This window comes from Hyperolius riggenbachi, chromosome 11, assembly GCF_040937935.1.
Source record: "Hyperolius riggenbachi isolate aHypRig1 chromosome 11, aHypRig1.pri, whole genome shotgun sequence".
In the NCBI taxonomy this organism is placed as follows: Eukaryota; Metazoa; Chordata; class Amphibia; order Anura; family Hyperoliidae; genus Hyperolius; species Hyperolius riggenbachi.
This window is the reverse complement of record NC_090656.1, coordinates 127,794,186-127,821,085: the sequence shown is the minus strand read 5'-3', so window position 1 is coordinate 127,821,085 and position 26,900 is coordinate 127,794,186. Positions and strand designations below refer to the sequence as shown.

Genomic DNA, 26,900 nt, shown 5'->3' with positions numbered 1-26,900 from the left:
CACGTTTGCAAGTGTTTGAGCATTCACATACTCACAAAATGACCTTGTGTTGCTAGTACCTGAGGAAGCAGGTTTTGCCCACAAAACATGTTTTTACTGTGTTCAATAATGTTTCTTACTTATCCACAAAGAGATTGTTCTTCCCAGAGGTAAGTGATCCAGTTTATGGTTTTATAATCTTTGGACACTAAATCTGCAGTTTGGCAATTATAAGTTATTTAATTCACTTTTTCTCTTAAGTTTTCTCCCAGGTCACCAGCAAGAAAATGCTCAGAATAATTTTGACAATACTTTGTCCCCTACTCTTTTGTACCTTTTCAATTGCAGAGTGCTGAAAAGTTATTTTTAAACCAAAGATTATTCTCCTAGGAGAAAACTGAGAAAAAGTGAATTGAATTAGAACCTGAGGTATCCATGACATAACTACAGCTTCCTAGAAAGCCAATTGACCACAGCCCTGTTGCAGAAGGCCAAGCGTCCTCATTTGTGTTGTAGGAGTCTGAGAGATCATAGTTGTGTTACTTTAGGTAGAATGACCACAGACTTGTCGCTTTAGGTGGAGTGACCACAGCTACATTCCTTTAGTCCCATAAACAGGCGGTGTCCTTTTACGTGAATTGACAGCAATCATGTCATTTTAGGCAGAGTGATGGTTACCATGACCCTCTGAGTAGAATGAGGACAGCCATGGATTAAGGCAATGTAATGGCAGCAGTGTCCCTATAGGGCTAAGTACCACTGTTGTCTTGCACCAGACTGAGGGGATACTGGTGTGTTACAGAAGACCTAAGAACCATAGCTATGTATACCGAAAATACTTCATCCAAGCACTCCAGATTACATCACCTACCCTTTGTATGCCCAGGTCAGAGTGAGAACTGGTGCTAGAAACAAGTGACTACATTTGTAAATTTGCTCTGTGGTTTAGTCTGATGCCAGCTCTCAATGCCTATTGACTTTCACTATAGCCTTCCCATTTTATATTCATACAACAGCTACTGACACAATAAGCTACCCTCTTGAGCATCATACACAGTTTGTCCCATATTTTTTCCTTACTTAAAGGGAACCTAAACTGAGAAGGATATGGATTTTTCCTTTTAAAATAATACCAGTTGCCTGCCTCTCCTGCTGATCCAGTGTCTGTAATACTTTCAGCCACCGCCTCTCAACAAGCATGCAGATCAGGTTCTCTGACTGAAGTCAGACTGGATTAGCTGCATGCTTGTTTCAGGGCTGTGATTCAGCCACTACTGCAGCCAAAGATCAGCAGGACTGCCAAACAACTGGTATTGTTTAAGGAAACATCCCTATCCCTCTCAGTTTAGGTTCCCTTTAAGACAGACAGGCAGTCTCCTTAACCACCGTTGCTGTTTTGTGTTATTTTTGCCTTCAGTCTTTAATGCACAGTGTATGTACTTTATCTGCTTTTAGCTATCCTTCACATATCCAGCTTAACGGAGAGGTAGGGCCAATAACAATGGTTTTGGAGTTATGCTGTGGCCTCCAGGCCATAGGTTGGGCAAGTCATGCCTGGGTTGTAGGGATGGTCTGGAGAGCAGTGCATTTTAAAGACAATAAGAAATAGAGTTAAAGAAAACATTCTATCCTTTCTTTGCTCAGCATTTCTGTGGTGGTGGAAACAAGTATGAAGTGAAAACGTGAAACTCACTGGTGTAGATAGTTTTTGATTCCACTGTATAGCTAATCATTATCACTCTCTATAGCTTATTATGTGGATGTAATTCTGCTTATTTTGATATTGTGAGAGTATAGAATAGTTTGTCTGTGAAAAGTTTTTGGGTTTTTTTCCAAGTTCACTAAGATTTCCACACATGCAGTTTTAGTTTGGTAATTTTAACAAAAAAACCTGGCTTCAATTCACTAAGACCTGCTATCACAGGCCTCCTAGTGGCCGGACCGCTAAGTGCCTTCCAATGTATCCCAACCCACAGACTGTCCGCGACCTCTTGGACACAGTCGATGAGCTGGAACTTTGGCAGCAGACAGGCTAGAAGGGGCTTGTCAACTACAGTAACACAAATTACACGCTATTTCAGGGTACAAAGCTGCCACCACCTCTGTAGAAGGACAGAGAACCTACTCTGATTCTAAGACCTGCGGATGAAAATGGTTAAAACACACTATTGTATCTGGCTATATGAACAGTAGTAGCAACTCTTCGGAAAGCCATGGTACGTTCTGTGTGGCTGAATGGTAGGTGTAGCTGAGAAATAAAGGACTTTTATAAGTCTTTTATTATAAATGCAATATAAATAATTAATATATACAGAAAATCATTAAAAGTAACAATTAAAAAGAATAGTAACCCAGTGTAAAAATAAAAAGGAAAGAAATAAACAAATACTTAGGTTCCGATGAAATATGTCCCTTTGGGAAGCACGTTAAAGTCCGTTGTTCCAGATTGAAAGAAACAGAGAACCAGCGACACTGTCCTCTGGCTGGTTCTGGTCAGATGGAAAATGGGAGAACTCCTCCCCCTGCATGCAACTTGGTTTTATTGAAGCTAGTGTTGGGGTGGGACCAAGCATGCCCCCTCTGGTTTACAAACCAATCACAGTCCATCTCCATAGAGGGAGATTTTAGATTTGAACTGTAAAACACTGTAATTCAAAAACGATAAATGCCATATTTGTGCTGATGACAGATTCATAATCAGAATATAATCAGAATATGGTTTTATTGAAGCTAGTTTTGGGGTGGGACCAAGCATGCCCCCTCTGGTTTACAAACCAATCACAGTCCATCTCCATAGAGGGAGATTTTAGATTTGAACTGTAAAACACTGTAATTCAAAAACGATAAATGCCATATTTGTGCTGATGACAGATTCATAATCAGAATATGAAAATTCTTATATCAAACTTGGATAGTGTCACATGTTCTGGCACTAAGCAGCTGAATAACTTGGTGGCTGGGTATGTCAGCGGCCTACATTTAATATTAAAATATTCAGCGGATCCGGACCTACAAAATGATATACTTTCCATACCTATCATATGTATGGTATTCCTTTAAACAAGCAAAAATCATATACTACATTCATTTTATATCTGCTGACAATGGTGCCAGCCTGTCTCAACCATGCCGAGTGGAAAGCTTGTTTCAGCCTTTTACCAAATGGCTCTTATTTTCAGCTCAGCACTTCACACCTGGGAGTCACTGCTAATGAAGGAACTCCTTTTGAACTTGTTAATTAAAACAAACATTGGCCTGAAGAGGGACTTCATGAAAAGAAAGCTCTGCTTATCCGCTACAAAGGAAGGGAGACCCCAAGGCTCTGCAGTCTGCTAGGACCTTCACATACAATTTGGATTGTATCGGTAATCACAATCGGTACAGAAAATCGATTGTGATTGCGCTTTTTCACGGCTCTTCCGTGACACCTGCTCTGTAATGTAGAAGTCTCACCAGCTGTGAATGTTTTCCTACAAGTGGTCTTCATGAGCGCTTCCTGCTTCAGCCTTATGACAGCTTAGTACTAGAGCACAGGTATCGAACTATAGTCCTCAAGGGCCATATCCATGCCAGGGTTTAGGATAAACTGAGAAATGGAGAAATGTGTTTCTTGGGGGGGTTTCTTTTCTCACACTCAGCTCACATTTTGTACTGTACCCAACTTGATCAAACATGCTTCATTGGAGCCCTCTTATGTTGGGTTCATTTTGCATCATCGTTTGATAATGTATTGATTTTTTTGCTTTGTAAAGAAAAAGTCAAAGGATAAGTACAACTGATTTTATAAATCTTCAGTCTCAAAAAAACAGAATGTAGATATAAAAAAATTATGTACGCCTAGTTCAGTCCTACTCCCATACCTTAATCACTCCCCATTCATTCCCTTAGATCCTTACCTTCACCTCAACCCCCACCATCTCCCAGTCATTACCCCACCTAATTAGGTCTTAAACCTCGTCCTCCAGCCTTACATCAACATACCATAGCATACTTCATTCGTCCTAACCTAGTATTGTCACATATTTGTCCACCGTCTGATGGAAGAAATGAAGAAATGTGTTCTACTTGGTAAGTCACACTTTTCCTGATTCAGTCCCAATTTGAGGACTTTGGGCTTTAAGGACTGGAATTCTACATCCCTTTAGATATGCATGCAAGCCACTAGAGGGCCCTCTTCTATGTATCAGTATATAGATCTGCACATCTAAAAGAATACAGAAAAGCCTCATGAATGTTTCCTCCTCCTGCTCTTGTGTGTGTTTTTCTAATGTCCTGTCTGGCAATACACTAGATCAAATGGGGTGAATATCAGTACCAGGTGGCTCTTCCTATTGGCCATCTCCTTTAGCCTGTCTATGTAACCAAATACGGATTGCTAATTATCGTCAGGTCCAGGCAGGTTTTAAAATGCCAAACATTTTACTTGTCTTACCGAATGCTCTAATCTTTGTGAATTTACATTTATTGAGGTATTTGCCACAGAAGTTGATAATTTAACTCACTAGTCGGTAATTTTACTTTTCAATGTGGTAACAGCCTTAATGAGTTGCATTTGGCATGTTTGGTCAAATCTGCTGTTTTCTGCATTACCAAATGCGGTAACGCTTAGCGGATTGAAGCCAATATCCCTGTCAGAATATTAAAATATTTAGCTGTTAAATTAGCTGTTCAGAAGTACGAGATAATTACATCACGGTCACCTTAAGCCAGATGATGAATGGAGAAAGTGGTGTTATGGGAAGGCAGTAATATACTTTGCAGATGTTTAAAATAGTCACCATTATCCCTAAACATATTGGCCTTTATTCAATTCACTATTTCTCTTCTGAGATTATTTTTCATCTTCTCTTTAACCACTTGCCGACCGCCCACTGCACAGAGGCGGCCGGCAAGTGGATCCCGCAACGACCGCCACATGTACAATTGGCGGCGGTCCTTGTACGGGCATGGGCGGAGCGATCGCATCATTCGTGACGCGATCAGCCACCGGCGACTGGCTCCGCCCCCCTCGTGCTGTAACCCGCCGGCCGTTCGGAAGCGCCGGCGGGTTACTAGCACCCGGATCGCCGCATACAAAGTGTATAATACACTTTGTAATGTATACAAAGTGTATTCTACAGGCTGCCTCCTGCCCTGGTGGTCCCAGTGTCCGAGGGACCACCAGGGCAGGCTGCAGCCACCCTAGTCTGCACCCAAGCACACTGATTTCCCCCCCCCCTGCCCCCTGATCGCCCACAGCACCCCTCAGACCCCCCCTGCCCACCCCCCAGACAACTGTTTGCACCCAGTCACCCCCTAATCACCCATCAATCACTCCCTGTCACTATCTGTAAACGCTATTTTTTTTATGCCCTAAACTGCCCCTTCTCCATCCTGATCACCCCCCCCCCCCCACACCTCAGATTCTCCCCAGACCCCCCCCCCCCTGTGTACTGTATGCATCTATCCCCCTGATAACCTGTCAATCACCCCCTGTCACTGCCACCCATCAATCAGCCCCTAACCTGCCCCTTGCGGGCAATCTGATAACCCACCCACACCAATAGATCGCCCGCAGATCCGACGTCAGATCACCTCCCAAGTGCAGTGTTTACATCTGTTCTCTACCCTAAACACCCACTAATTACCCATCAATCACCCCCTATCACCACCTGTCACTGTTACCCATCAGATCAGACCCTAATCTGCCCCTTGCGGGCACCTAATCACCCGCCTACACGCTCAGATTGCCCTCAGACCCCCCCTTATCAATTCGCCAGTGCATTATTTACATCTGTTCTTCCCTGTGATAACCCACTGATCACCTGTCAATCACCCATCAATCACCCCCTGTCACTGCCACCCATCAATCACCCCCTGTCACTGCCACCCATCAATCAGACCCTAACCTGTCCCTTGCGGGCAATCTGATCACCCACCCACACCAATAGATCGCCCGCAGATCCGACGTCAGATCACCTCCCAAGTGCATTGTTTACATCTGTTCTCTACCCTAAACACCCACTAATTACCCATCAATCACCCCCTGTCACTGCTACCTATCAGATTAGACCCTAATCTGCCCCTTGCGGACACACAATCACCCGCCCACACCCTCAGAATGCCCTCAGACCCCAGCCCTGATCACCTCGCCAGTGCATTGCTTGCAACTATTCCCCCCTCTAATCACACCTTGAGACACCCATCAATCACCTCCTGTCACCCCCTAGCACACCTACCCATCAGATCAGGCCCTAATTTGCCCCGTGTGGGCTCCTGATCACTCGGCCAAATCCTCAGATCCCCCTCAGACCCACTTCCGATCACCTCCCCAGTGCATTGATTGCATCTATTTTCCCCTCTAACCACCCCCTGAGACACCCATCAATCACCTCCTGTCACCCCCCCCCCCCCCTAGCACTCCTATCCATCAGATCAGGCCCAATACAACCTGTCATCTAAAAGGCCACCCTGCTTATGACCGGTTCCACAAAATTCGCCCCCTCATAGACCACCTGTCATCAAAATTTGCAGATGCTTATACCCCTGATCAGTCATTTTGAGACATTTGGTATCCAGATTACTCACGGTGTTGGGCCCGTAAAATGCCAGGGCGATATAGGAACCCCACAAGTGACCCCATTTTAGAAAAAAAATACATATATCCAGGCACATCGCCTCTAGTTAGAACATTAAATAAGTTATTAAGGAAAGGGAGGTGCTGAAGGGGGTGTGGCTAGAAAACAGCAAAAATCTATTAACCCTTCGCACTCTCGCATGCAAATGTTAAAACAAATGCATTCACAGATTCACTCATCCAGGCACAACTGTTATCCCTACAGCTAAGTTAAAAGCCGGGGTTTAGTTCACAGAAGAATGCGTTCTTATGCTTGGTCACCTATACTGCGCAGAAGTACCCAGGTAAACATAGGTGTCCTAACTCTGCATGTCTGCACTATGCATGTTACAGGGCCAGAGTTAGGACACCTATGTTTACCTGGGTACTTCTGCGCAGTATAGGTGACTAAGCATAAGAATGCATTCTTCTGTGAACTAAAACCCCGGCTTTTAACTTAGCTGTAGGGATAACAGTTGTGCCTGGATGAGTGAATCTGTGAATGCATTTGTTTGAACATTTGCATGCGAGAGTGCGAAGGGTTAATAGATTTTTGCATTTTAGAAAAAAGACACCCCAAGGTTTTCTGTTAGGTGTATGACTAGTTCATAGAAGATTTTATTTTTGTCAAAAGTTAGCGGAAATTGATTTTTAATGTTTTTTTTTTCCACAAAGTGTCATTTTTCACTAACTTGTGACAAAAAATAAAATCTTCTATGAACTCGCCATACACCTAACGGAATACCTTGGGGTGTCTTCCTTCTGAAATGGGGTCACTTGTGGGGTTCCTATACTGCCCTGGCATTTTAGGGGCCCTAAACCGTGAGGAGTAGTCTAGTACCCCCTGGGGTACGCGTACCACACGTTGAGAACCTAGGGTCTAGAAAACAAATGCCTCAAAATGACCTGTGAATAGGACGTTGGGCCCCTTAGCGCACCTAGGCTGCAAAAAAGTGTCACACATGTGGTATCGCCGTACTCAGGAGAAGTAGTATAATGTGTTTTGGGGTGTATTTTTACACATACCCATGCTGGGTGGGAGAAATCTCTCTGTAAATTGACAATTGTGTGTAAAAAAAAAAAAAAAAATCAAACAATTGTCATTTACAGAGATATTTCTCCCATCCAGCATGGGTATGTGTAAAAATACACCACAAAACAAATTATACTACTCCCGAGTACGGCGGTACCACATGTGTGGCACTTTTTTACACCCTAAGTACGCTAAGCGGCCCAAAGTCCAATGAGTACCTTTAGGATTTCACAGGTTATTTTGCGACATTTGGTTTCAAGACTACTCCTCACGGTTTAGGGCCCCTAAAATGCCAGGGCAGTATAGGAACCCCACAAATGACCCCATTCTAGAAAGAATACACCCAAAGGTATTCCGTTAGGAGTATGGTGAGTTCATAGAAGATTTTATTTTTTGTCACAAGTTAGCGGAAAATGACACTTTGTGAAAAAAAAACAATTAAAATCAATTTCCGCTAACTTGTGACAAAAAATAAAATCTTCTATGAACTCACCATACTCCTAACGGAATACCTTGGGGTGTCTTCTTTATAAAATGGGGTCATTAGTGGGCTTCCTATACTGCCCTGGCATTTTAGGGGCCCTAAACCGTGAGGAGTAGTCTTGAAACAAAAATGACCTGTGAAATCCTGAAGGTACTCATTGGACTTTGGGCCCCTTAGCGCAGTTAGGGTGCAAAAAAGTGCCACACATGTGGTATCACCGTACTCAGGAGAAGTAGTATAATGTGTTTTGGGGTGTATTTTTACACATACCCATGCTGAGTGGGAGAAATATCTCTGTAAATGGACAATTGTGTGTAAAAAAAAAAATCAAACCATTTTCATTTACAGAGATATTTCTCCCACCCAGCATGCGTATGTGTAAAAATACACCTCAAAACACATTATACTACTTCTCCTGAGTACGGCAATACCACATGTGTGGCACTTTTTTGCAGCCTAATTGCGCTAAGGGGCCCAAAGTCCAATGAGCACCTTTAGGCTTTACAGGGTGCTTACAAATTAGCACCCCCAAAATGCGAAGACAGTAAACACACCCCACAAATGACCCCATTTTGGAAAGTAGACACTTCAAGGTATTCAGAGAGGGGCATGGTGAGTCCGTGGCAGATTTCATTTTTTTTTTTTTTTTTGTCACAAGTTAGCAGAAATGGAAACTTTTTTTTTTTTGTCACAAACTGTCATTTTCCGCTACCTTGTGACAAAAAATAATATCTTCTATGAACTCACTATGCCTCTGAGTGAATAATTTGGGATGTCTTCTTTCCAAAATGGGGTCATTTGGGGGTTATTTATACTATCCTGGAATTCTAGCCCCTCATGAAACATGACAGGTGGTCAGAAAAGTCAGAGATGCTTGAAAATGGGAAAATTCACTTTTTGCACCATAGTTTGTAAACGCTATAACTTTTACCCAAACCAATAAATATAGGCTGAATGTTGTTTTTTTTTTATCAAAAACATTTGTCCACATTTTTCGCGCTGCATGTATACAGAAATTTTACTTTATTTGAAAAATGTCAGCACAGAAAGTTAAAAAAATCATTTTTTTGACAAAATTCATGTCTTTTTTGATGAATATAATAAAAAGTAAAAATCGCAGCAGCAATCAAATAGCACCAAAAGAAAGCTTTATTAGTGACAAGAAAAGGAGCCAAAATTCATTTAGGTGGTAGGTTGTATGAGCAAGCAATAAACCGTGAAAGCTGCAGTGGTCTGAATGGAAAAAAAAGGTCTGGTCCTTAAGGGGGGTAAAGCCAGCGGTCCTCAAGTGGTTAAAACAACTTTTCATCACTCTGCAATTAAAAAAAAGTAGGTGAAAAAGTACTGTTAAAATTCTCAGTATTTTCAGACTTGCTGGTGGCTTAAAAGGCATTTTTTATGATTTAGTGTAAAAAATACCACTTAGTAGAAAGGTGAATTGAATGGGGGCCATTATGTGCGATTTTGTAGGTAGAAAAAATAATTCCACAAAAGTGATCTGCATCACTCATGCATAGTTGATGGCACAGAAGAAAGTGACCTTTGTTGGCACTAAAAGACACATGTTCAGTGAAGCTGAAATTATTTTGTAATTTTAGGAATATCAAACATTACCATGTACTATAAATATAATTTTAAACCATATACAGTTCACTACAGCTGAAAAGTGTGTTTTTTTTTTTTGTTTTTTTTTTTCCAGCAGTCCAGGCCCCCCGGGACCCTGCAGGCATGGAGCATGGGGGCACTCCACCAAGGTGTTCCCCCTGTCTACGGGGAAGGAAAGGGCATAGAGTACCCACAATGTCTTCATCATCCCCCAGGAACAGAGAGAACCGAGACATGATGGGAAAAGCCGAAGAACTGTTTCAGCTCTGTGATAAAGAGGACAAAGGATTAATAACTAAGCGTGATCTCCAGGTAACTTAACCATCTACACAGGGGCGTAACAATACACCCTGCAAGGGATGCAGCCACAGGGGGCCCCCATCCTGAGAGACAGACAACTTAGGACACGGAGAAAAAACATTCTGCTCTCTGCACAATTGTTCTAATTACTGCATCTGCTCAGCACTGATAAGGAATCATACAAAGTTTTGCAGGCAAAGATTTGTAGTCCCTACTCAGTATGCAGCAAGCTCTTGTGTACAGTAGTGATGGGAATTCCGGCCCTTCTCGGAGAATCGGCTCGTCTGAATCGGCTCCCAGTAAAGAGACGGCTCTTACGGCTCTGAATCGGCTCTTCATTAAATATCACTAAGAATCGGAGTAGAAGCCCCGCCCCCATCTCCATGACGTCTCCAGACTGCTTCCCTGACTGGGGCAATCCCTCCTGCTACTGCTCCGCTCTACCCCACACACTTCTACAAGCTGCAAGAGGAAGACTACATCTCCCAGCATGCCTCAGCGCCCTTTATTACAGAGCAAATCAGAGCTCTGTGGGGGGGCTGAGGCATCGGCTCTTTTAAAACTGAGAACCGGCTCTCGTTGTTCGCAGCAAAGAGCCGGCTCTTAGAGCCGGCTCGTTCGCGAACGACCCATCATTAGTGTACAGCCCCCAACCTCTCTACCCCTCCCCAAGTGCTCTGTACTGTAGTGATGCTGGAGAAATCTGCAGAGCCAGTTCTGCTCCATCAGAGATGGACAGAGTGAGTGTGATAAGCTGAGTCTGGGAGAACACTAGTTTGTCAGCTTTCTGTATGCGTTTTCTGCTCACCATGTGTGTCTGTATGTGTGAGAACATGCATGTTTTATCACAGGAGCTAATGTAATTGATACAGAAAATGTGTGCAGTGCTTCACTGCTGTCTGTTTTTATCTGCATGGGGAAAATACATGCAAGTGTGCACTAGCCAATTAATAACATCGGTTTTCAGTTTACCTGTTCAGGAAGTAGAGGGGTAGGGGGGGGGGGGGGCCACCAAAGTTTCCCAGTGGGGCCCAGTGATTTCTAGTTACGCCCCTGCATCTACATACATCCGTACAGTCTTCTCTATAAAAACACTGGGCCCAATCCAATTTCTGCTAAGTTTTCCCCTAGGTGATATTTCACTTTATAGCAATAAAATGCCTTTTAAGCCCCCAGCAAGCAAGAAAATAATAATTTGACAGTACCTTTTTACTTACTTTTAGTACTTTTTCAATTGCAGAGTGCTGAAAAGTTATTTAATCACTTGAGGACCGCAGTGTTAAACCCTTCTAAAGACCAGACCTCGCAGCAGGGCCGCACAACAACGCACACAAGTGACCCCCTTCCTTTTCTCCCCACCAACAGAGCTTTCTGTTGGTGGGTTCTGTTGGTGGGTTCTGATCTCTCCCCCAATGTGTTTTTATATATATATATATATATATATATATATATATATATATAAATATATATATATATATATATATAAATATTTGATTATTTTCTAAATAAATTTGACCTTTTTTTTAATACATTTATTCCCGGGCCTCCCTCCCCCCGCCAGCCAATCAGCGTGATCAGCTGTCATAGCTTAAGCCTATGACAGCCTATCACTATCCGGTCTCCCAGGGGGTCAGCCGTGTCACACGAGGATCGCAGCGCTGTACAAGCTAATTAGACGACAGCATTGTACAATCTAACAGCGATTGCCGCTGGGAGGCTGAAGGCGGAGTGGAGCTCGCATCAGCACGCACGATCTACTGCAAATCAGGCCCCAAGGACCTTACGCCAATTGGTGTTAGGCGGTCCTGGGGCTGCCGCCACGGCCACGCCCGTCGGCGTGATGTGGTCGGCAAGAGGTTAACCACTTCCCGACCGCCCACTACACAGGGGCGGCGGGGAAGTGGAGCCCTGCAGGACGGCCTCACCCACAGAGGCGGCGGTCCATTTAAGGGCATGGGCGGAGCGATCGCGTCATCCGTGACGCGATCCTCCGCCGGCGCCTGTCACCGCTCGCTCGCCGCAACATCCCGCCGGCTATACGGAAGCGCCGGCGGGATGTTAACCCCGCGATCGCCGCATACAAAGTGTATAATACACTTTGTAATGTTTACAAAGTGTATTATACAGGCTGCCTCCTGCCCTGGTGGTCCCAGTGTCCGAGGGACCACCAGGGCAGGCTGCAGCCACCCTAGTCTGCACCCAAACACACTGATTTCTCCCCCCCCTGCCCCAGATCGCCCACAGCACCCATCAGACCCCCCCCTGCCCACCCCCCAGACCCCTGTTTGCACCCAATCACCCCCCTAATCACCCATCAATCACTCCCTGTCACTATCTGTCAACGCTATTTTTTTTTTTATCCCCCCCCCCTGCTCCCTGCCCCCTCCTGATCACCCCCCACCCCTCAGATTCTCCCCAGACCCCCCCCCCCCAGACCACCCCCCCCTGTTTACTGTATGCATCTATCCCCCTGATCACCTGTCAATCACCTGTCAATCACCTGTCAATCACCTGTCAATCACCCGTCAATCACCCATCAATCACCCGTCAATCACCCCCTGTCACTGCCACCCATCAATCAGCCCCTAACCTGCCCCTTGCGGGCAATCTGATCACCCCCCCACACCAATAGATCGCCCACAGATCCGACATCAGATCACCTCCCAAATCCATTGTTTACATCTATTCTCTCCTCTAAACACCCACTAATTACCCATCAATCACCCATCAATCACCCCCTATCACCACTTGTCACTTTTACCTATCAGATCAGACCCTAATCTGCCCCTTGCGGGCACCCAATCACCCGCCCACACGCTCAGATTGCCCTCTGACCCCCCCTTATCAATTCACCAGTGCATTAATTACATCTGTTCTTCCCTGTAATAACCCACTGATCACCTGTCAATCACCTGCCAATCACCTATCACCCATCAATCACCCCCTGTCACCCCCTGTCACTGCCACCCATCAATCAGCCCCTAACCTGCCCCTTGCGGGCAATCTGATCACCCACCCACACCATTAGATCGCCCGCAAACCCGCCGTCAGATTACCTCCCAAATGTATCGTTTACATCTGTTATCTTCTCTAAACACCCACTAATTACCCATCAATCACCCCCTGTCACTGTTACCTATCAGATCAGACCCTAATCTGCCCCTTGCGGGCACCCAATCACCCGCCCACACGCTCAGATTGCCCTCAGACCCCCCCCCCCCCCTTATCAATTCGCCAGTGCATTAATTACATCTGTCCTTCCCTGTAATAACCCACTGATCACCTGTCAATCACCTGCCAATCACCTATCACCCATCAATCACCCCCTGTCACTGCCACCCAACAATCAGCCCCTAACCTGCCCCTTGCGGGCAATCTGATCACCCACCCACACCAATAGATCGCCCGCAGATCCGACATCAGATCACCACCCAAGCGCAGTGTTTCCATCTATTCTCTCCTCTAAACACCCACTAATTACCCATCAATCACCCATCAATCACTCCCTATCACCACCTGTCACTGTTACCTATCAGATCAGACCCTAATCTGCCCCTTGCGGGCACCCAATCGACCGCCTACACGCTCAGATTGCCCTCAGACCCCCCCTTATCAATTCGCCAGTGCAATATTTACATCTGTTCTCCCCTGTAATAACCCACTGATTACCTGTCAATCACCTATCAATCACCCATCAATCACCCCCTGTCACTGCCACCCATCAATCACCCCCTGTCACTGCCACCCATCAATCACCCGCTGTCACTGCCACCCATCAATCAGCCCCTAACCTGCCCCTTGCGGGCAAACTGATCACCCACCCACACCAATAGATCGCCCGCAGATCCGACATCAGATCACCACCCAAGCGCAGTGTTTCCATCTATTCTCTACCCTAAACACCCACTAATTACCCATCAATCACCCCCTGTCACTGCTACCTATCAGATTAGACCCCTATCTGCCCCTAGGGCACTCAATCACCCGCCCACACCCTCAGAATGCCCTCAGACCCCAGCCCTGATCACCTCGCCAGTGCATTGCTTGCATCCATTCCCCCCTCTAATCACACCTTGAGACACCCATCAATCACCTCCTGTCACCCCCTAGCACACCTACCCATCAGATCAGGCCCCAATTTGCCCCGTGTGGGCTCCTGATCACTCGGCCAAACCCTCAGACCCCCTTCCGATCACCTCCCCAGTGCATGGATTGCATCTATTTTCCCCTCTAACCACCCCCTGAGACACCCATCAATCACCTCCTGTCACCCCCCTAGCACTCCTATCCATCAGATCAGGCCCAATACAACCTGTCATCTAAAAGGCCACCCTGCTTATGACCGGTTCCACAAAATTCGCCCCCTCATAGACCACCTGTCATCAAAATTTGCAGATGCTTATACCCCTGAACAGTCATTTTGAGACATTTGGTTTCCAGACTACTCACGGTTTTGGGCCTGTAAAATGCCAGGGCGGTATAGGAACCCCACAAGTGACCCCATTTTAGAAAAAAAAGACACCCCAAGGTATTATGTTAGGTGTATGACGAGTTCATAGAAGATTTAATTTTTTGTCAAAAGTTAGCGGAAATTAATTTTAATTGTTTTTTTTTAACAAAGTGTCATTTTTCACTAACTTGTGACAAAAAATAAAATCTTCTATGAACTCGCCATACACCTAACGGAATACCTTGGGGTGTCTTCTTTCTAAAATGGGGTCACTTGTGGGGTTCCTATACTGCCCTGGCATTTTAGGGGCCCTAAACCGCGAGGAGTAGTCTAGAAAACAAATGCTTCAAAATGACCTGTGAATAGGACGTTGGGCCCCTTAGCGCACCTAGGCTGCAAAAAAGTGTCACACATGTGGTACCGCCGTACTCAGGAAAAGTAGTATAATGTGTTTTGGGGTGTATTTTTACACATACCCATGCTGGGTGGGAGAAATTTCTATGTAAATGGACAATTGTGTGTAAAAAAATCAAACAATTGTCATTTACAGAGATATTTCTCCCACTTAGCATGGGTATGTGTAAAAATACACCCCAAAACGCATTATACTACTTCTCCTGAGTACAGCGGTACCACATGTGTGGCACTTTTTTACACCCTAAGTACGCTAAGGGGCCCAAAGTCCAATGAGTACCTTTAGGATTTCACAGGTCATTTTGCGACATTTGGTTTCAAGACTACTCCTCACGGTTTAGGGCCCCTAAAATGCCAGGGCAGTATAGGAACCCCACAAATGACCCCATTCTAGAAAGAAGACACCCAAAGGTATTCCGTACGGAGTATGGTGAGTTCATAGAAGATTTTATTTTTTGTCACAAGTTAGCGGAAAATGACACTTTGTGAAAAAAAACTATTAAAATCAATTTCCGCTAACTTGTGACAAAAAAATAAAAACTTCTATGAACTCACCATACTCCTAACGGAATACCTTGGGGTGTCTTCTTTCTAAAATGGGGTCATTAGTGGGGTTCCTATACTGCCCTGGCATTTTAGGGCCCCTAAACCGTGAGGAGTAGTCTTGAAACAAAAATGACCTGTGAAATCCTAAAGGTACTCATTGGACTTTGGGCCCCTTAGTGCAGTTAGGGTGCAAAAAAGTGCCACACATGTGGTATCGCCATACTCGGGAGAAGTAGTACAATGTGTTTTGGGGTGTATTTTTACACATACCCATGCTGGGTGGGAGAAATACCTCTGTAAATGACAATCTTTTGATTTTTTTACACACAATTGTCCATTTACAGAGGTATTTCTCCCACCCAGCATGGGTATGTGTAAAAATACACCCCAAAACACATTGTACTACTTCTCCCGAGTATGGCGATACCACATGTGTGGCACTTTTTTGCACCCTAACTGCGCTAAAGGGCCCAAAGTCCAATGAGTACCTTTAGGATTTCACAGGTCATTTTGAGAAATTTCGTTTCAAGACTACTCCTCACGGTTTAGGGCCCCTAAAATGCCAGGGCAGTATAGGAACCCCACAAATGACCCCATTTTAGAAAGAAGACACCCCAAGGTATTCCGTTAGGAGTATGGTGAGTTCATAGAAGATTTTATTTTTTGTCAAAAGTTAGCGGAAATTGATTTTAATTGTGTTTTTTCACAAAGTGTCATTTTCCGCTAACTTGTGACAAAAAATAAAATCTTCTATGAACTCGCCATACTACTAACGGAATACCTTGGGGTGTCTTCTTTCTAAAATGGGGTCATTTGTGGGGTTCCTATACTGCCCTGGCATTTTAGGGGCCCTAAACCGTGAGGAGTAGTCTTGAAACGAAATTTCTCAAAATGACCTGTGAAATCCTAAAGGTACTCATTGGACTTTGGGCCCTTTAGCGCAGTTAGGGTGCAAAAAAGTGCCACACATGTGGTACCGCTGTACTCAGGAGAAGTAGTATAATGTGTTTTGTGGTGTATTTTTACACATACCCATGCTGAGTGGGAGAAATATCTCTGTAAATGGACAATTGTGTGTAAAAAAAATTAACAAATTGTCATTTACAGAGATATTTCTCCCACCCAGCATGGGTATGTGTAAAAATACACCCCAAAACACATTATACTACTTCTCCTGAGTACGGCAATACCACATGTGTGGCACTTTTTTGCAGCCTAACTGCGCTAAGGGGTCCAAAGTCCAATGAGCACCTTTAGGCTTTACAGGGGTGCTTACAATTTAGCACCCCCCAAAATGTCAGGACAGTAAACACACCCCACAAATGATCCCATTTTGGAAAGTAGACCCTTCAAGGTATTCAGAGAGGGGCATGGTGAGTCCGTGGCAGATTTCATTTTTTTTTGTCGCAAGTTAGAAGAAATGGAAACTTTTTTTTTTTTTTTTTTTTCTCACAAAGTGTCATTTTCCGCTTACTTGTGACAAAAAATAATATCTTCTATGAACTCACTATGCCTCTCAGTGAATACTTTGGGATGTCTTCTTTCCAAAATGGGGTCATTTGGGGGGTATTTATACTATCCTGGAATTCTAGCCCCTCATGAAACATGACAGGGGGTCAGAAAAGTCAGAGATGCTTGAAAATGGGAAAATTCACTTTTTGCACCATAGTTTGTAAACGCTATAACTTTTACCCAAACCAATAAATATACACTGAATGGGTTTTTTTTTATCAAAAACATGTTTGTCCACATTTTTCGCGCTGCATGTATACAGAAATTTTACTTTATTTGAAAAATGTCAGCACAGAAAGTTAAAAAAATCATTTTTTTGCCAAAATTCATGTCTTTTTTGATGAATATAATAAAAAGTAAAAATCGCAGGAGCAATCAAATAGCATCAAAAGAAAGCTTTATTAGTGACAAGAAAAGGAGCCAAAATTCATTTAGGTGGTAGGTTGTATGAGCGAGCAATAAACCGTGAAAGCTGCAGTGGTCTGAATGGAAAAAAAGTGGCCGGTCCTTAAGGGGTAGAAAGCCCTAGGTCCTCAAGTGGTTAAATAGAATCTGAAAATTATGCACTAGGAGAAAACTTAGAAACTTACGAGAAAAGGGGAATTGAATTGGGCCACAGAGAGCAATGACAATGTCTTGCCAGCTCATTCTTGATTCTGGAGGAGACCTCACATTTAAGTTTTAGTGATGCAGCATCCCATAGTCCCTAATGGGAGCTGGATTTCCCAGACATCACCCAGGGGGTCATATTATTACAGCGCCGGGCAGTTCGGCGCAGGGGAAGCAGAATGAAGGCTCTCCCTGCTGCTGGCTAAACTCCCCGGCAGCGTTAAATGCTATTCCCCCTCTGAGTTGTAGCAACTCAGGGGGAGATGTAATTCAGGGTCTGGCAACCACCAGAGCCCTGAATTACCATTACCTGAGGTGCATAGCATAGCTACTATGAGAGCGCCCAGCTTCGGCACCAGGTGCCGAAATGAACTGATCTGTAGATAATGCCTTCAGTTTACAAAGACCTGTTCAGTAAAAATGTACTGTTTATTTATTTACTTAGTGCAATAAAATATATTCACTAAGCTTTTCACACATGCAGTGTTTAGTAAGTTACCAAAAAACTGCATGACAATTCACCAAGATGTTTACCTCATGCGCTATTTCATCTGGTGTTTTAAAGAATCGTGAGATATTTTATTCAGTTTTTGACATGTAATGTGTAAAGGTGGCCACACACGATACAATAAAATGATCCGATTTTACAGTAATTCGATAAAAACGATCGGATCTCCCGAAAAAATCGAAAGCTTTTTTTTCATTCGACTGAAAAATCCGATCGGATTTCCCGTTTTCTTCGATTTTAATCGATCCGGACTGCCAGATATTTTTCTTCAATCTTTCTAAAGATTGTATGGTGTGTGTAGGATTGTCAATTTATTAATATACACACCCTAGCAATTTTGTTAGTTTCCAATCATTTTTATCATAATTGGGGGAAAAATTGAACATAGGTGTGTGGTACATTGGTCATATTTTTGAAATGTTACAATCAGTCAGAAAAATTGATTGCAATTCTTAAATTGAACATATATTTAAAAAATTGTATGGTGTGTTTCCACCTTAAGTCCAAGGTGCATACAATTGGCATAAAATTTGAATCAGTATAGAACCATTAGTATCTTTGTTACCATTTTGGAAGTGTTACTGAAGTGAAAAAAACAACCATTTTATAGAATGATTTGTACAGGTAGTACTGATAATTCTGTCATATTTGCAGTTACAGGCCACACTCTGTATTTTAAACTATAATGCTAGGTACATACCATGCAATTTTCTGACAGATTTACTGACAGATTGATGATTTCCAACATGTCCCATATGATTTCCAATTTTTCGACCAATTTTCCATTCACTTCTATGAAAAAAATGTTCCGGAAAATCGATCAGAAATCAGATCGGACATGTTGGAAATAATCCATCGGACAGTAAATCTGTCAGAAAATTGCATCGTGTTTACCTAGCATAAAACAAGCAGGGTTAATGACCCTTTCAACTTCCCTGCAGTAAAAATCTGTCTCTCTGATTGTTTCTTTGATGTATAAGTGCTCCAGAAAACCGCAAGTTGGGTCGAAGAGCTCAGAGAGGCTCTTTTGCATAAATAACTGAAGTTTCTTGAAGGGGCACTATGGCGAAAAATTGTAAAATTTAAAATATGTGCAAACATTGACAAATAAGAAGTATGTTTTTTTCCAGAGTAAAATGAGCCATAAATTACTTTTCTCCTATGTTGCTGTCACTAACAGTAGGTAGTAGAAATCTGACAGAAGTGACAGGTTTTGGACTAGTCCATCTCTTCATAGGGGATTCTCAGCAAGGCTTTTATTCTTTACTAGCTGGTCGCCCGGCGTTGCCCGGTTTGTATTTGGCTTGTGTTGGGTCTGCCCACTTTTTCTAACCCTAACACACAATTACTTAATGACCAAGTTTGTGAGCTTTGCGGTCTTTGGCATCAATAATTTGCAATGAAATAAAATTAATCTGATTGGATGTAGCTCCACCCCTTTTCTGAATTTGAACCCCAATCACCCAATGGCCAACTGTACCAGGTACAGGTGATTAACAGTGCAAGAATGGCAGCAACTAAATATTCCCATTAAAAATCAATAGGTATTTTGATTGGCTTTTATAGGCTCCACCCACTTTTCTGAATATGAATCCCAGTCACCCAGTGACCAACTGTGCAAAGTTTGAGAACCCTGCCATTAACAGTGTAAGAATGGCCGCAGTTTACATTTGCACAATGAAATTTGTATTTTTCTCCACCCACGTATTTCCTAACATTGTTCAGGTATGCATTTGGCTGGTGTTGGCTCCACCTACTATTTCTAAACCTAACACACAATTAATCAATAACCAAGGTTGTGAGCTTTGGGGTCTTTGGCACCAATAATTTGCATTGAGATTAAACAAATCTGATTGGCTGTTTGTGGCTCCACCCCTTTGAATTTGAAACCCAGTAACCCAATGACCAACTGTACCAGGTTTAAGGCTTGTGCCATTAACAGTGCAAGAATGGCAGCAATGAAATATTCCCTGAAAAATCAATAGGTAATTTTTGATTGCCTTTTGTAGGCTCCACCCACTTTTCTGAATATTAATCCCAGTCACCCAGTAACCAACTGTGCAAAGTTTGAGAACCCTACCATTTACAGTGTAAGAATGGCTGCTGTTTACATTTTCCCAGTAAAATTTGTATTTGTCTCCGCCCACTTATGACCCTGCGTTGCCCGCTTATGTATTTGGCTGGTGTTGGCGGTGCCCACTTTTCTAACCCTAACGCACAATTAATCAATTACTCAATTATCAAGTTTGTGAGCTTTGCGGTGTTTGGCATCAATAATTTCCATTGGAATGAAACAAATCTAATTGGCTGTTTGTGGCTCCACACCCTTTCTGAAATTGAACCCCAGTCACCCAATGATCAACTGTACCAGGTTTGAGGCTTGTGCCATTAACAGTGCAAGAATGGCAGCAATGTAAATATTCCTCTTGAAAATCAATAGGTTAATTTTGATTGGCTTTTATAGACTCCACCCACCTTTCTGAATTTTAATCCCAGTCACCCAGTGACCAACTGGGCAAAGTTTGAGAACCCTGCCATTAACAGTGTAAGAATGGCTGCAGCTTACATTTTCCAATGAAATTTGTATTTGTCTCCGCCCCCTTTTTGGTTGTGGGAATAAAAAGTATCCTATACTTTATTCCAGGTAATGTATTATGTGTGTGCCAAATTTCATTCATTTTTGCGTGATCGAGTAACAAACATCCAAACATCTAAACATCCAAACATCTAAACATCCAAACATCCAAACTTTCCCATTTATTATATTAGTAGGATAAGGATATTCCCTAGAAAGGATTTAAAGGGAACCTGTACTGAGTAAAATTATTTAAAGGGACTCCGAGCAGTGCACAAACTATGGAAAGATGCATATCATTTTAAAGCTCTCTTTCTCCTGTTTCCAATGATATATAAACCGCCACCCTACACCTTTTAGTTTTCGCTATTTTCGCGATCGAAATTACCGCGGCCACGACTTCGATTGCGAAAATAGAGAAAACTAAAAGGCGCAGGGTGACGATTTAGGTGTCGTCAGAAAGAGGAGAAAGAGAGCTTTAAAATGATATCCATCTTTCCATAGTCACATTGTATTACACAGGTCGACTTTTTTCCTAAAGTCAGCAGCTCCATCCTGCTGAATGGAGCTGCTGACACTCTTTGGTGAGATCAATGACGGCGATCTCAGAGTGATTCAGAGCCTCCAAGAACAGGAAGGAAAATGGCTACCGACGTGTGGATCCCCCGGGAGGTGAGTAAAAGGTACCGCGCAATACTCTGCATAGAGCTCCTGGCGGCTAGCCCGAGCACAGCTCGGTATTACTGCCGGGGAGGTTAATGTGCACGTCCTCCTCAAAGGAAGCAGTTACTTTTTTCCTAAAGTCAGCAGCTCCATCCTGCTGAATGGAGCTGCTGACATTGGGGAAAGTGTCGTCCTGTGTAATACAAGTAACTATGGAAAGATGGATATCTTTTTAAAGCTCTCTTTCTCCTCTTTCTGACGACACCTAAATCGTCGCCCTACGCATTTTAGTTTTCTCTATGTTCGCGATCGAAGTCGCGGCTGCTGTAATTGCAATCGCGAAAATAGCGAAAACTAAAAGGCGTAAGGCGGTGGTTTATATATCATTGGAAAGAGGAGAAAGAGAGCTTTAAAGTGATATGCATCTTTCCATAGTTTCTGCACTGCTCGGAGTCCCTTTAAAATAAACACATGAGGTAACTTCAAATGAACATTAAATAGTTACCTTGCCATCAGTTCCTCTCAGAGGCTCACCATTTTCTTCTGACAATGATCCCATCCAGTTCTGACAATATTTTGTCAGAACTGAAATATATCAGTTGCTGTCAGTTATACATCAGTTGCTGTCAGTTATAGCTGAGTGGACAACTGATGTGCCCGCTAATGTCCATATTTCCCTATGGCTCAAGTGGACGATGTTACAGTTTAACAGTGTGCTGACCAGCAAGCTGTTATGGGGTGATGGCCATTTTCAAAATGGAGGACGGAGAATTCCCTTGATCACAGTGGACAAACGGGACGCGGGAGAGGAGAAAGAGATTAAGGAGTAGACTACACGGGAGGTAAGTATGACTTATGTATGTTTATTTTGACTTTTAATTTTCAGTTCAGGTTTTCTTTAACCACTTGCCGACCGCACACTCATACCGTGCGGCGGCAAAGTGGTAGCTGGAGGACCAGCGACGCAGTTCTGCGTCGCCAGGTGCCTCCCTGATTAATCAGGAAAGGCCGCTCGCGCAGACTAAATGTAAACGTAGGAGACACATGTCTCCTTTGTTTACATTGTACGGCGCAGCAGCGCCGTAAGGCAGATCGGCGATCCCCGGCCAATCAGCAGCCGGGGATCGCCGCCATGTGACAGGGGACAGCCTGTCACTGGCTGCACAGGACGGATAGCGTCCTGTGCAGCCCCGATCACCGGGGGGGAGCAGGTAGGAGAGGGAAGGGGAAATTTTGCCGCGGAGGGGGGCTTTGAGGTGCCCCCCCCCCCCGCAACACCCAGGCAGGCAGAAGAGATCAGACCCCCCCTGCACATCATCCCCATAGGGGGGAAAAAAGGGGGGCAATCTGATCTCTCTGCCTGCTACCTGATCTGTGCTGGGGGCTGCAGAGCCCACCCAGCACAGATCACTAAAAACAGCGTTGGTCCTTAAGGGGGGGGGGGGGTAAAGGGTGGGTCATCAAGTGGTTAAACAATGATGCTGGCCAGCTTCCCTGCTCGCTACACAGTTTTTTGAAGTTGGACAGAGCAACTGCCATTCACTAAGTGCTTTTGAAAATAAATAAATCCCTGAGAATCCCCATATGAAGAGATGGACTAGTCCAAAATCTGTCACTTCTGTCAGATTTCTACACCTACTGTAAGTGACAGCAACATAGGAGAAAAGTAATTTATGGCTCATTTTACTCTGGAAAAATGTACTTTGTCTGTTTGCACATATATTACATTTTTTTCCCCATAGTGTCCCTTTAACTCTTTCTTCCTGTACTTGAAACCATATTAGACTCTTATCTGTGCTATGAATGTTCTGTTTCTTAGCTGTACTGCACATACAAATCATTATATCATAAGTTTATTTTCGTTTCAGATTTCCTTTTAATAGTACATAATAGAGAGAACATATTAATAACATGGTAATCTTGCATAGCTCCCAACTGTCTATCTTTTGGTGGGACAGTCCCTCTTTGAGAACCCAGTCCCTCTGTCCCTCTTTTTTACTTATTTGTACCTCTTTCAGGACTGATTTAAAGATCTAACTTATTTCCTGTATTTTTTCTACTAAAAAATGTGTTGCTTATGAAATCATTATGCTAATGCCTGACAAGGGGGTATGTTGGGTGGCGTGGTTAGGTGTGGCAAGGGCGTGGCTTAAGCGTCCCTCTTTCTTATCTCAAAATGTTGGGAGGTATGATCTTGTAGTTTGAATTTGTATAGCATACAGTCAGTGAACGCCCTCATTCCCTCTCCTTCTTTCACAGCGGCTGCAGAATGAACTTCCCCTCACCCCAGAACAATTGGAAGCTGTGTTTGAAAGCCTGGACCAGAGTAATAATGGCTACCTCACTCCTGTGGAGTTCAGCATGGGTCTTGGTAATTTCCTATTTCTTGTGTAATTCTGTTGCGTGAGATTTTTTTCATACCTTGTAACTGCTTCCTTTGAGGAGGACGTGTACATTAACCTCCCCGGCAGTAATACCGAGCTGTGCTCGGGCTAGCCGCCAGGAGCTCTATGCAGAGTATTGCGCGGTACCTTTTACTCACCTCCCGGGGGTTCCACACGTCGGTAGCCATTTTCCTTCCTGTTCTTGGAGGCTCTGAATCACTCTGAGATCGCCGTCATTGATCTCACCAAAGAGTTACAGCGCCACACAGAGGACGGAGGTAAAATTGCAGCACTGGAGCCCAGGGAGGTGAGTGAGAGAAGGGGCTGCTGCAGGCGTTTCAAGCGGCATGATTTTTTTTCCCCTAATTTTAGGGTCTGAAACCTTTAAAAAAGGTTATGGTCTCTTACAAGATAAAATGAATGTAACACAAATAACTGCAATTTCCGTGTACACCACACTCTGACATCACTGGTGCTTACACTGATGACCTTACTGAATAACCTGATAGCTTTCTTAGAAAGAAATTTATCAAGACAGGTTTAACAAAAACTATAACAGAAGCCAATCAGGTTTCACGTGTTGAATGAAGCAAGGTTTGTAGCTGGTTGCTATAAGAAATACCTTTGTTATGCCTTTGTTCTCTCTTCACCTGCTCTTGTAAATCAACAGACGCATACTTGTATGTATTAACCTTAATGCAAACTGACTGACTGCAAGACTGGTGTCATAACTCCTGATTAGATTGAGGTGGAATATTCCCCTGTGTATTGGAACCATATTGACAAGAAAGGAAGTGGCTAAATGGCAGAAAAAAAACCACAGTTTATCTGAATATGCATAATATTATATAATTTAATATAATCACTGTAAAGCTGCCCACTAATGGTACAATTGTCAACGAAAAATCGCCAATCCGATTGCGTTCTACTGAGTCTCATATTGTTTTCCAGTACAGGAAAAGTTTAAAAAAAAACCTTAATTGTTATCTATACAAAAAAGCTTCTCTGAGCTATTCGACCTGGGTGGAATACAGTTCTGCATTTTGAAACACTTAAGATGAGGAAAAAAAAAAGGTTTCGCCCATCTACCTGGGGTTTCTATCAAGCCAGCTGCAGCCGCCCTGTGCCAGCGACGTTACCAAATGATCCTTCATTCCCCCACCGCGGTTCACTTTTGCTTCTGGCAATCGCCGTCCACTACCCCTGCGTGGCCTTGGCTACACGTGTCCTCATTTGCGCTCCCATCATTGGGAGTGTACTGTGCAGGCAGAGTTGAGGTTTTCTTGTACCGTGCCTGTGCAGGACGCTCCTGGCGTCGCGTACGACAAAAGGGTTTTTGTTTTTTTTTTGCTTCAGTGTCACTTTAACCACTTGATGACCCAGCCTTTACCCCCCCCCCCCCCCCTTAAGGACCAGCGCTGTTTTTTGTCCCCCCTTTAAGGACCAGCGCTGTTTTTTGTGATCTGTGCTGGGTGGGCTCTGCAGCCCCCAGCACAGATCAGGGTGCATGCAGAGCGATCAGATTGCCCCCCCTTTTTCCCCCCCTATGGGGATGATGTGCAGGGGGGGTCTGATCGCTCCTGCCTGCCTGAGGTTTGCGGGGGGGCACCTCATAGCCACCCTCCGCTGCGAAATTCTCCCCCTCCCTCTCCTACCTGTCCCCCCTGGTGATTGGGGCTGCACAGGACGCTATCCGTCCTGTGCAGCCAGTGACAGGACGTCCTCTGTCACATGGCGGCGATCCCCGGCCGCTGATTGGCCGGGGATCGCCGATCTGCCTTACGGCGCTGCTGCGCAGCAGTGCCGTACAATGTAAACAAAGGAGACAAATGTCTCCTACGTTTACATTTAGTCTGCGAGCCGCGATCAGCGGCTCACAGGCTATTCACGGAGACCCACTCCGTGATCTAACAGGAAACGGCCACTCGCGCGAGCGGCCTTTCCTGAGTAATTAGGGAGGCACCTGGCGACGCAGATCTGCGTCGCTGGTCCTCCAGCTACCACTTTACCGCCGCACGGTATGAGTGTGCGGTCGGCAAGTGGTTAAGCACTGTTGACAGCACCCCGATGTATGTACTGGAAGCAGAGAATTTGGACGCCTGCAACTAATGGTCGATTAGGGTGCCACCATAGACGCTAATGTATATATAATTTTGATAATTAAACGTTTTTAAAATGTTTATTGTTCTGAGAACATTAGAAGGTTATAGTTTTTGAATTTTTTATCATTTTAAAAATTATAGTGTTTTCAAAACGATAATCTTCAAAAACTAAAAAAAATTGCAAACTATAAGTTTAGGAATAGGCGTCAGGAAGGAGGGTTTTAGGGTTAAGCATCTGGAAGGGGAGTTTTAGGGTTAGGTATTAGGAAGGGGTGTTTTAGGGTTAGGAGTCAGGAAGGGCGGTTTTAGGGTTAGGCGTCAGGAAGGGGGGTTTTAAGGTTACGCATTGGAGGGGGAGGGCCCTGTGTGAGAGTAGGGTTAGGTTTTAGTAAAATATCAGTAACATTTACCAATGTTTTACGATCATTATTACCACTGTAAATATTTTTTGTTTTCATTTGGCGCCCAATTCACAATGATATTTATCGTTTAGACTTACAGTAGGATGTGAAAGTTTGGGCAACCTTGTTAATCGTCATGATTTTCCTGTATAAATAGTTGGTTGTTATGATAAAATATGTCAGTTAAATGTATCATATAGGAGACACACACAGTGATATTTGAGAAATGAAATGAAGTTTATTGGATTTACAGGTGTGCAATAATTGTATGTATTAACAAAATTAGGTAGGTGCATAAATTTGGTTACTGTTGTAATTTTATTGATTCCAAAACTTTTAGAACTAATTATTGGAACTCAAATTGGCTTGGTAAGCTCAGTGCCCCCTTACCTACATACACAGGTGAATCCAATTATGAAAAAGAGTATTTAAAGGGGTCAACTGTACGTTTCCCTCCTCTTTTTTTAATTTTCTCTGAAGAGTAGCTGCCACTTGGGGCTATTAAAGAGCTTTAAATACAGTCAGCGGTGCCAGTCCTCTTTGTTCTACTCTGAAGAGTAGTAACATGGAGGTCTCAAAACAACTCTCAAATGACCTGAAGACAAAGATTGTTCACCATCATGGTTTAGGGAAAGAATACAGAAAGCTGTCTCAGAGATTTCAGCTGTCTGTTTCCACAGTTAGGAGCATATTGAAGAAATGGAAGTCCACAGGCTCAGTGCAAGTTAAGGCTCCAAGTG

The 26,900-nt window shown here is 43.8% G+C and overlaps 1 protein-coding gene across 2 annotated transcripts in view; it reads left to right on the top strand.

Moving 5' to 3' along the window:
- The window catches only part of CRACR2B (calcium release activated channel regulator 2B), a 181,675-nt gene that overhangs the window by 65,875 nt on the left and 88,900 nt on the right, over positions 1-26,900 (top strand). For both annotated transcript variants that reach the window (XM_068259635.1, XM_068259634.1), the window contains exons 2-3: positions 9,791-10,008; positions 23,533-23,644. In XM_068259635.1, the coding sequence (XP_068115736.1) occupies positions 9,820-10,008; positions 23,533-23,644 (301 nt within the window). In that variant the 5' untranslated portion in view covers positions 9,791-9,819. The remainder of the gene's footprint in view (positions 1-9,790; positions 10,009-23,532; positions 23,645-26,900) is intronic.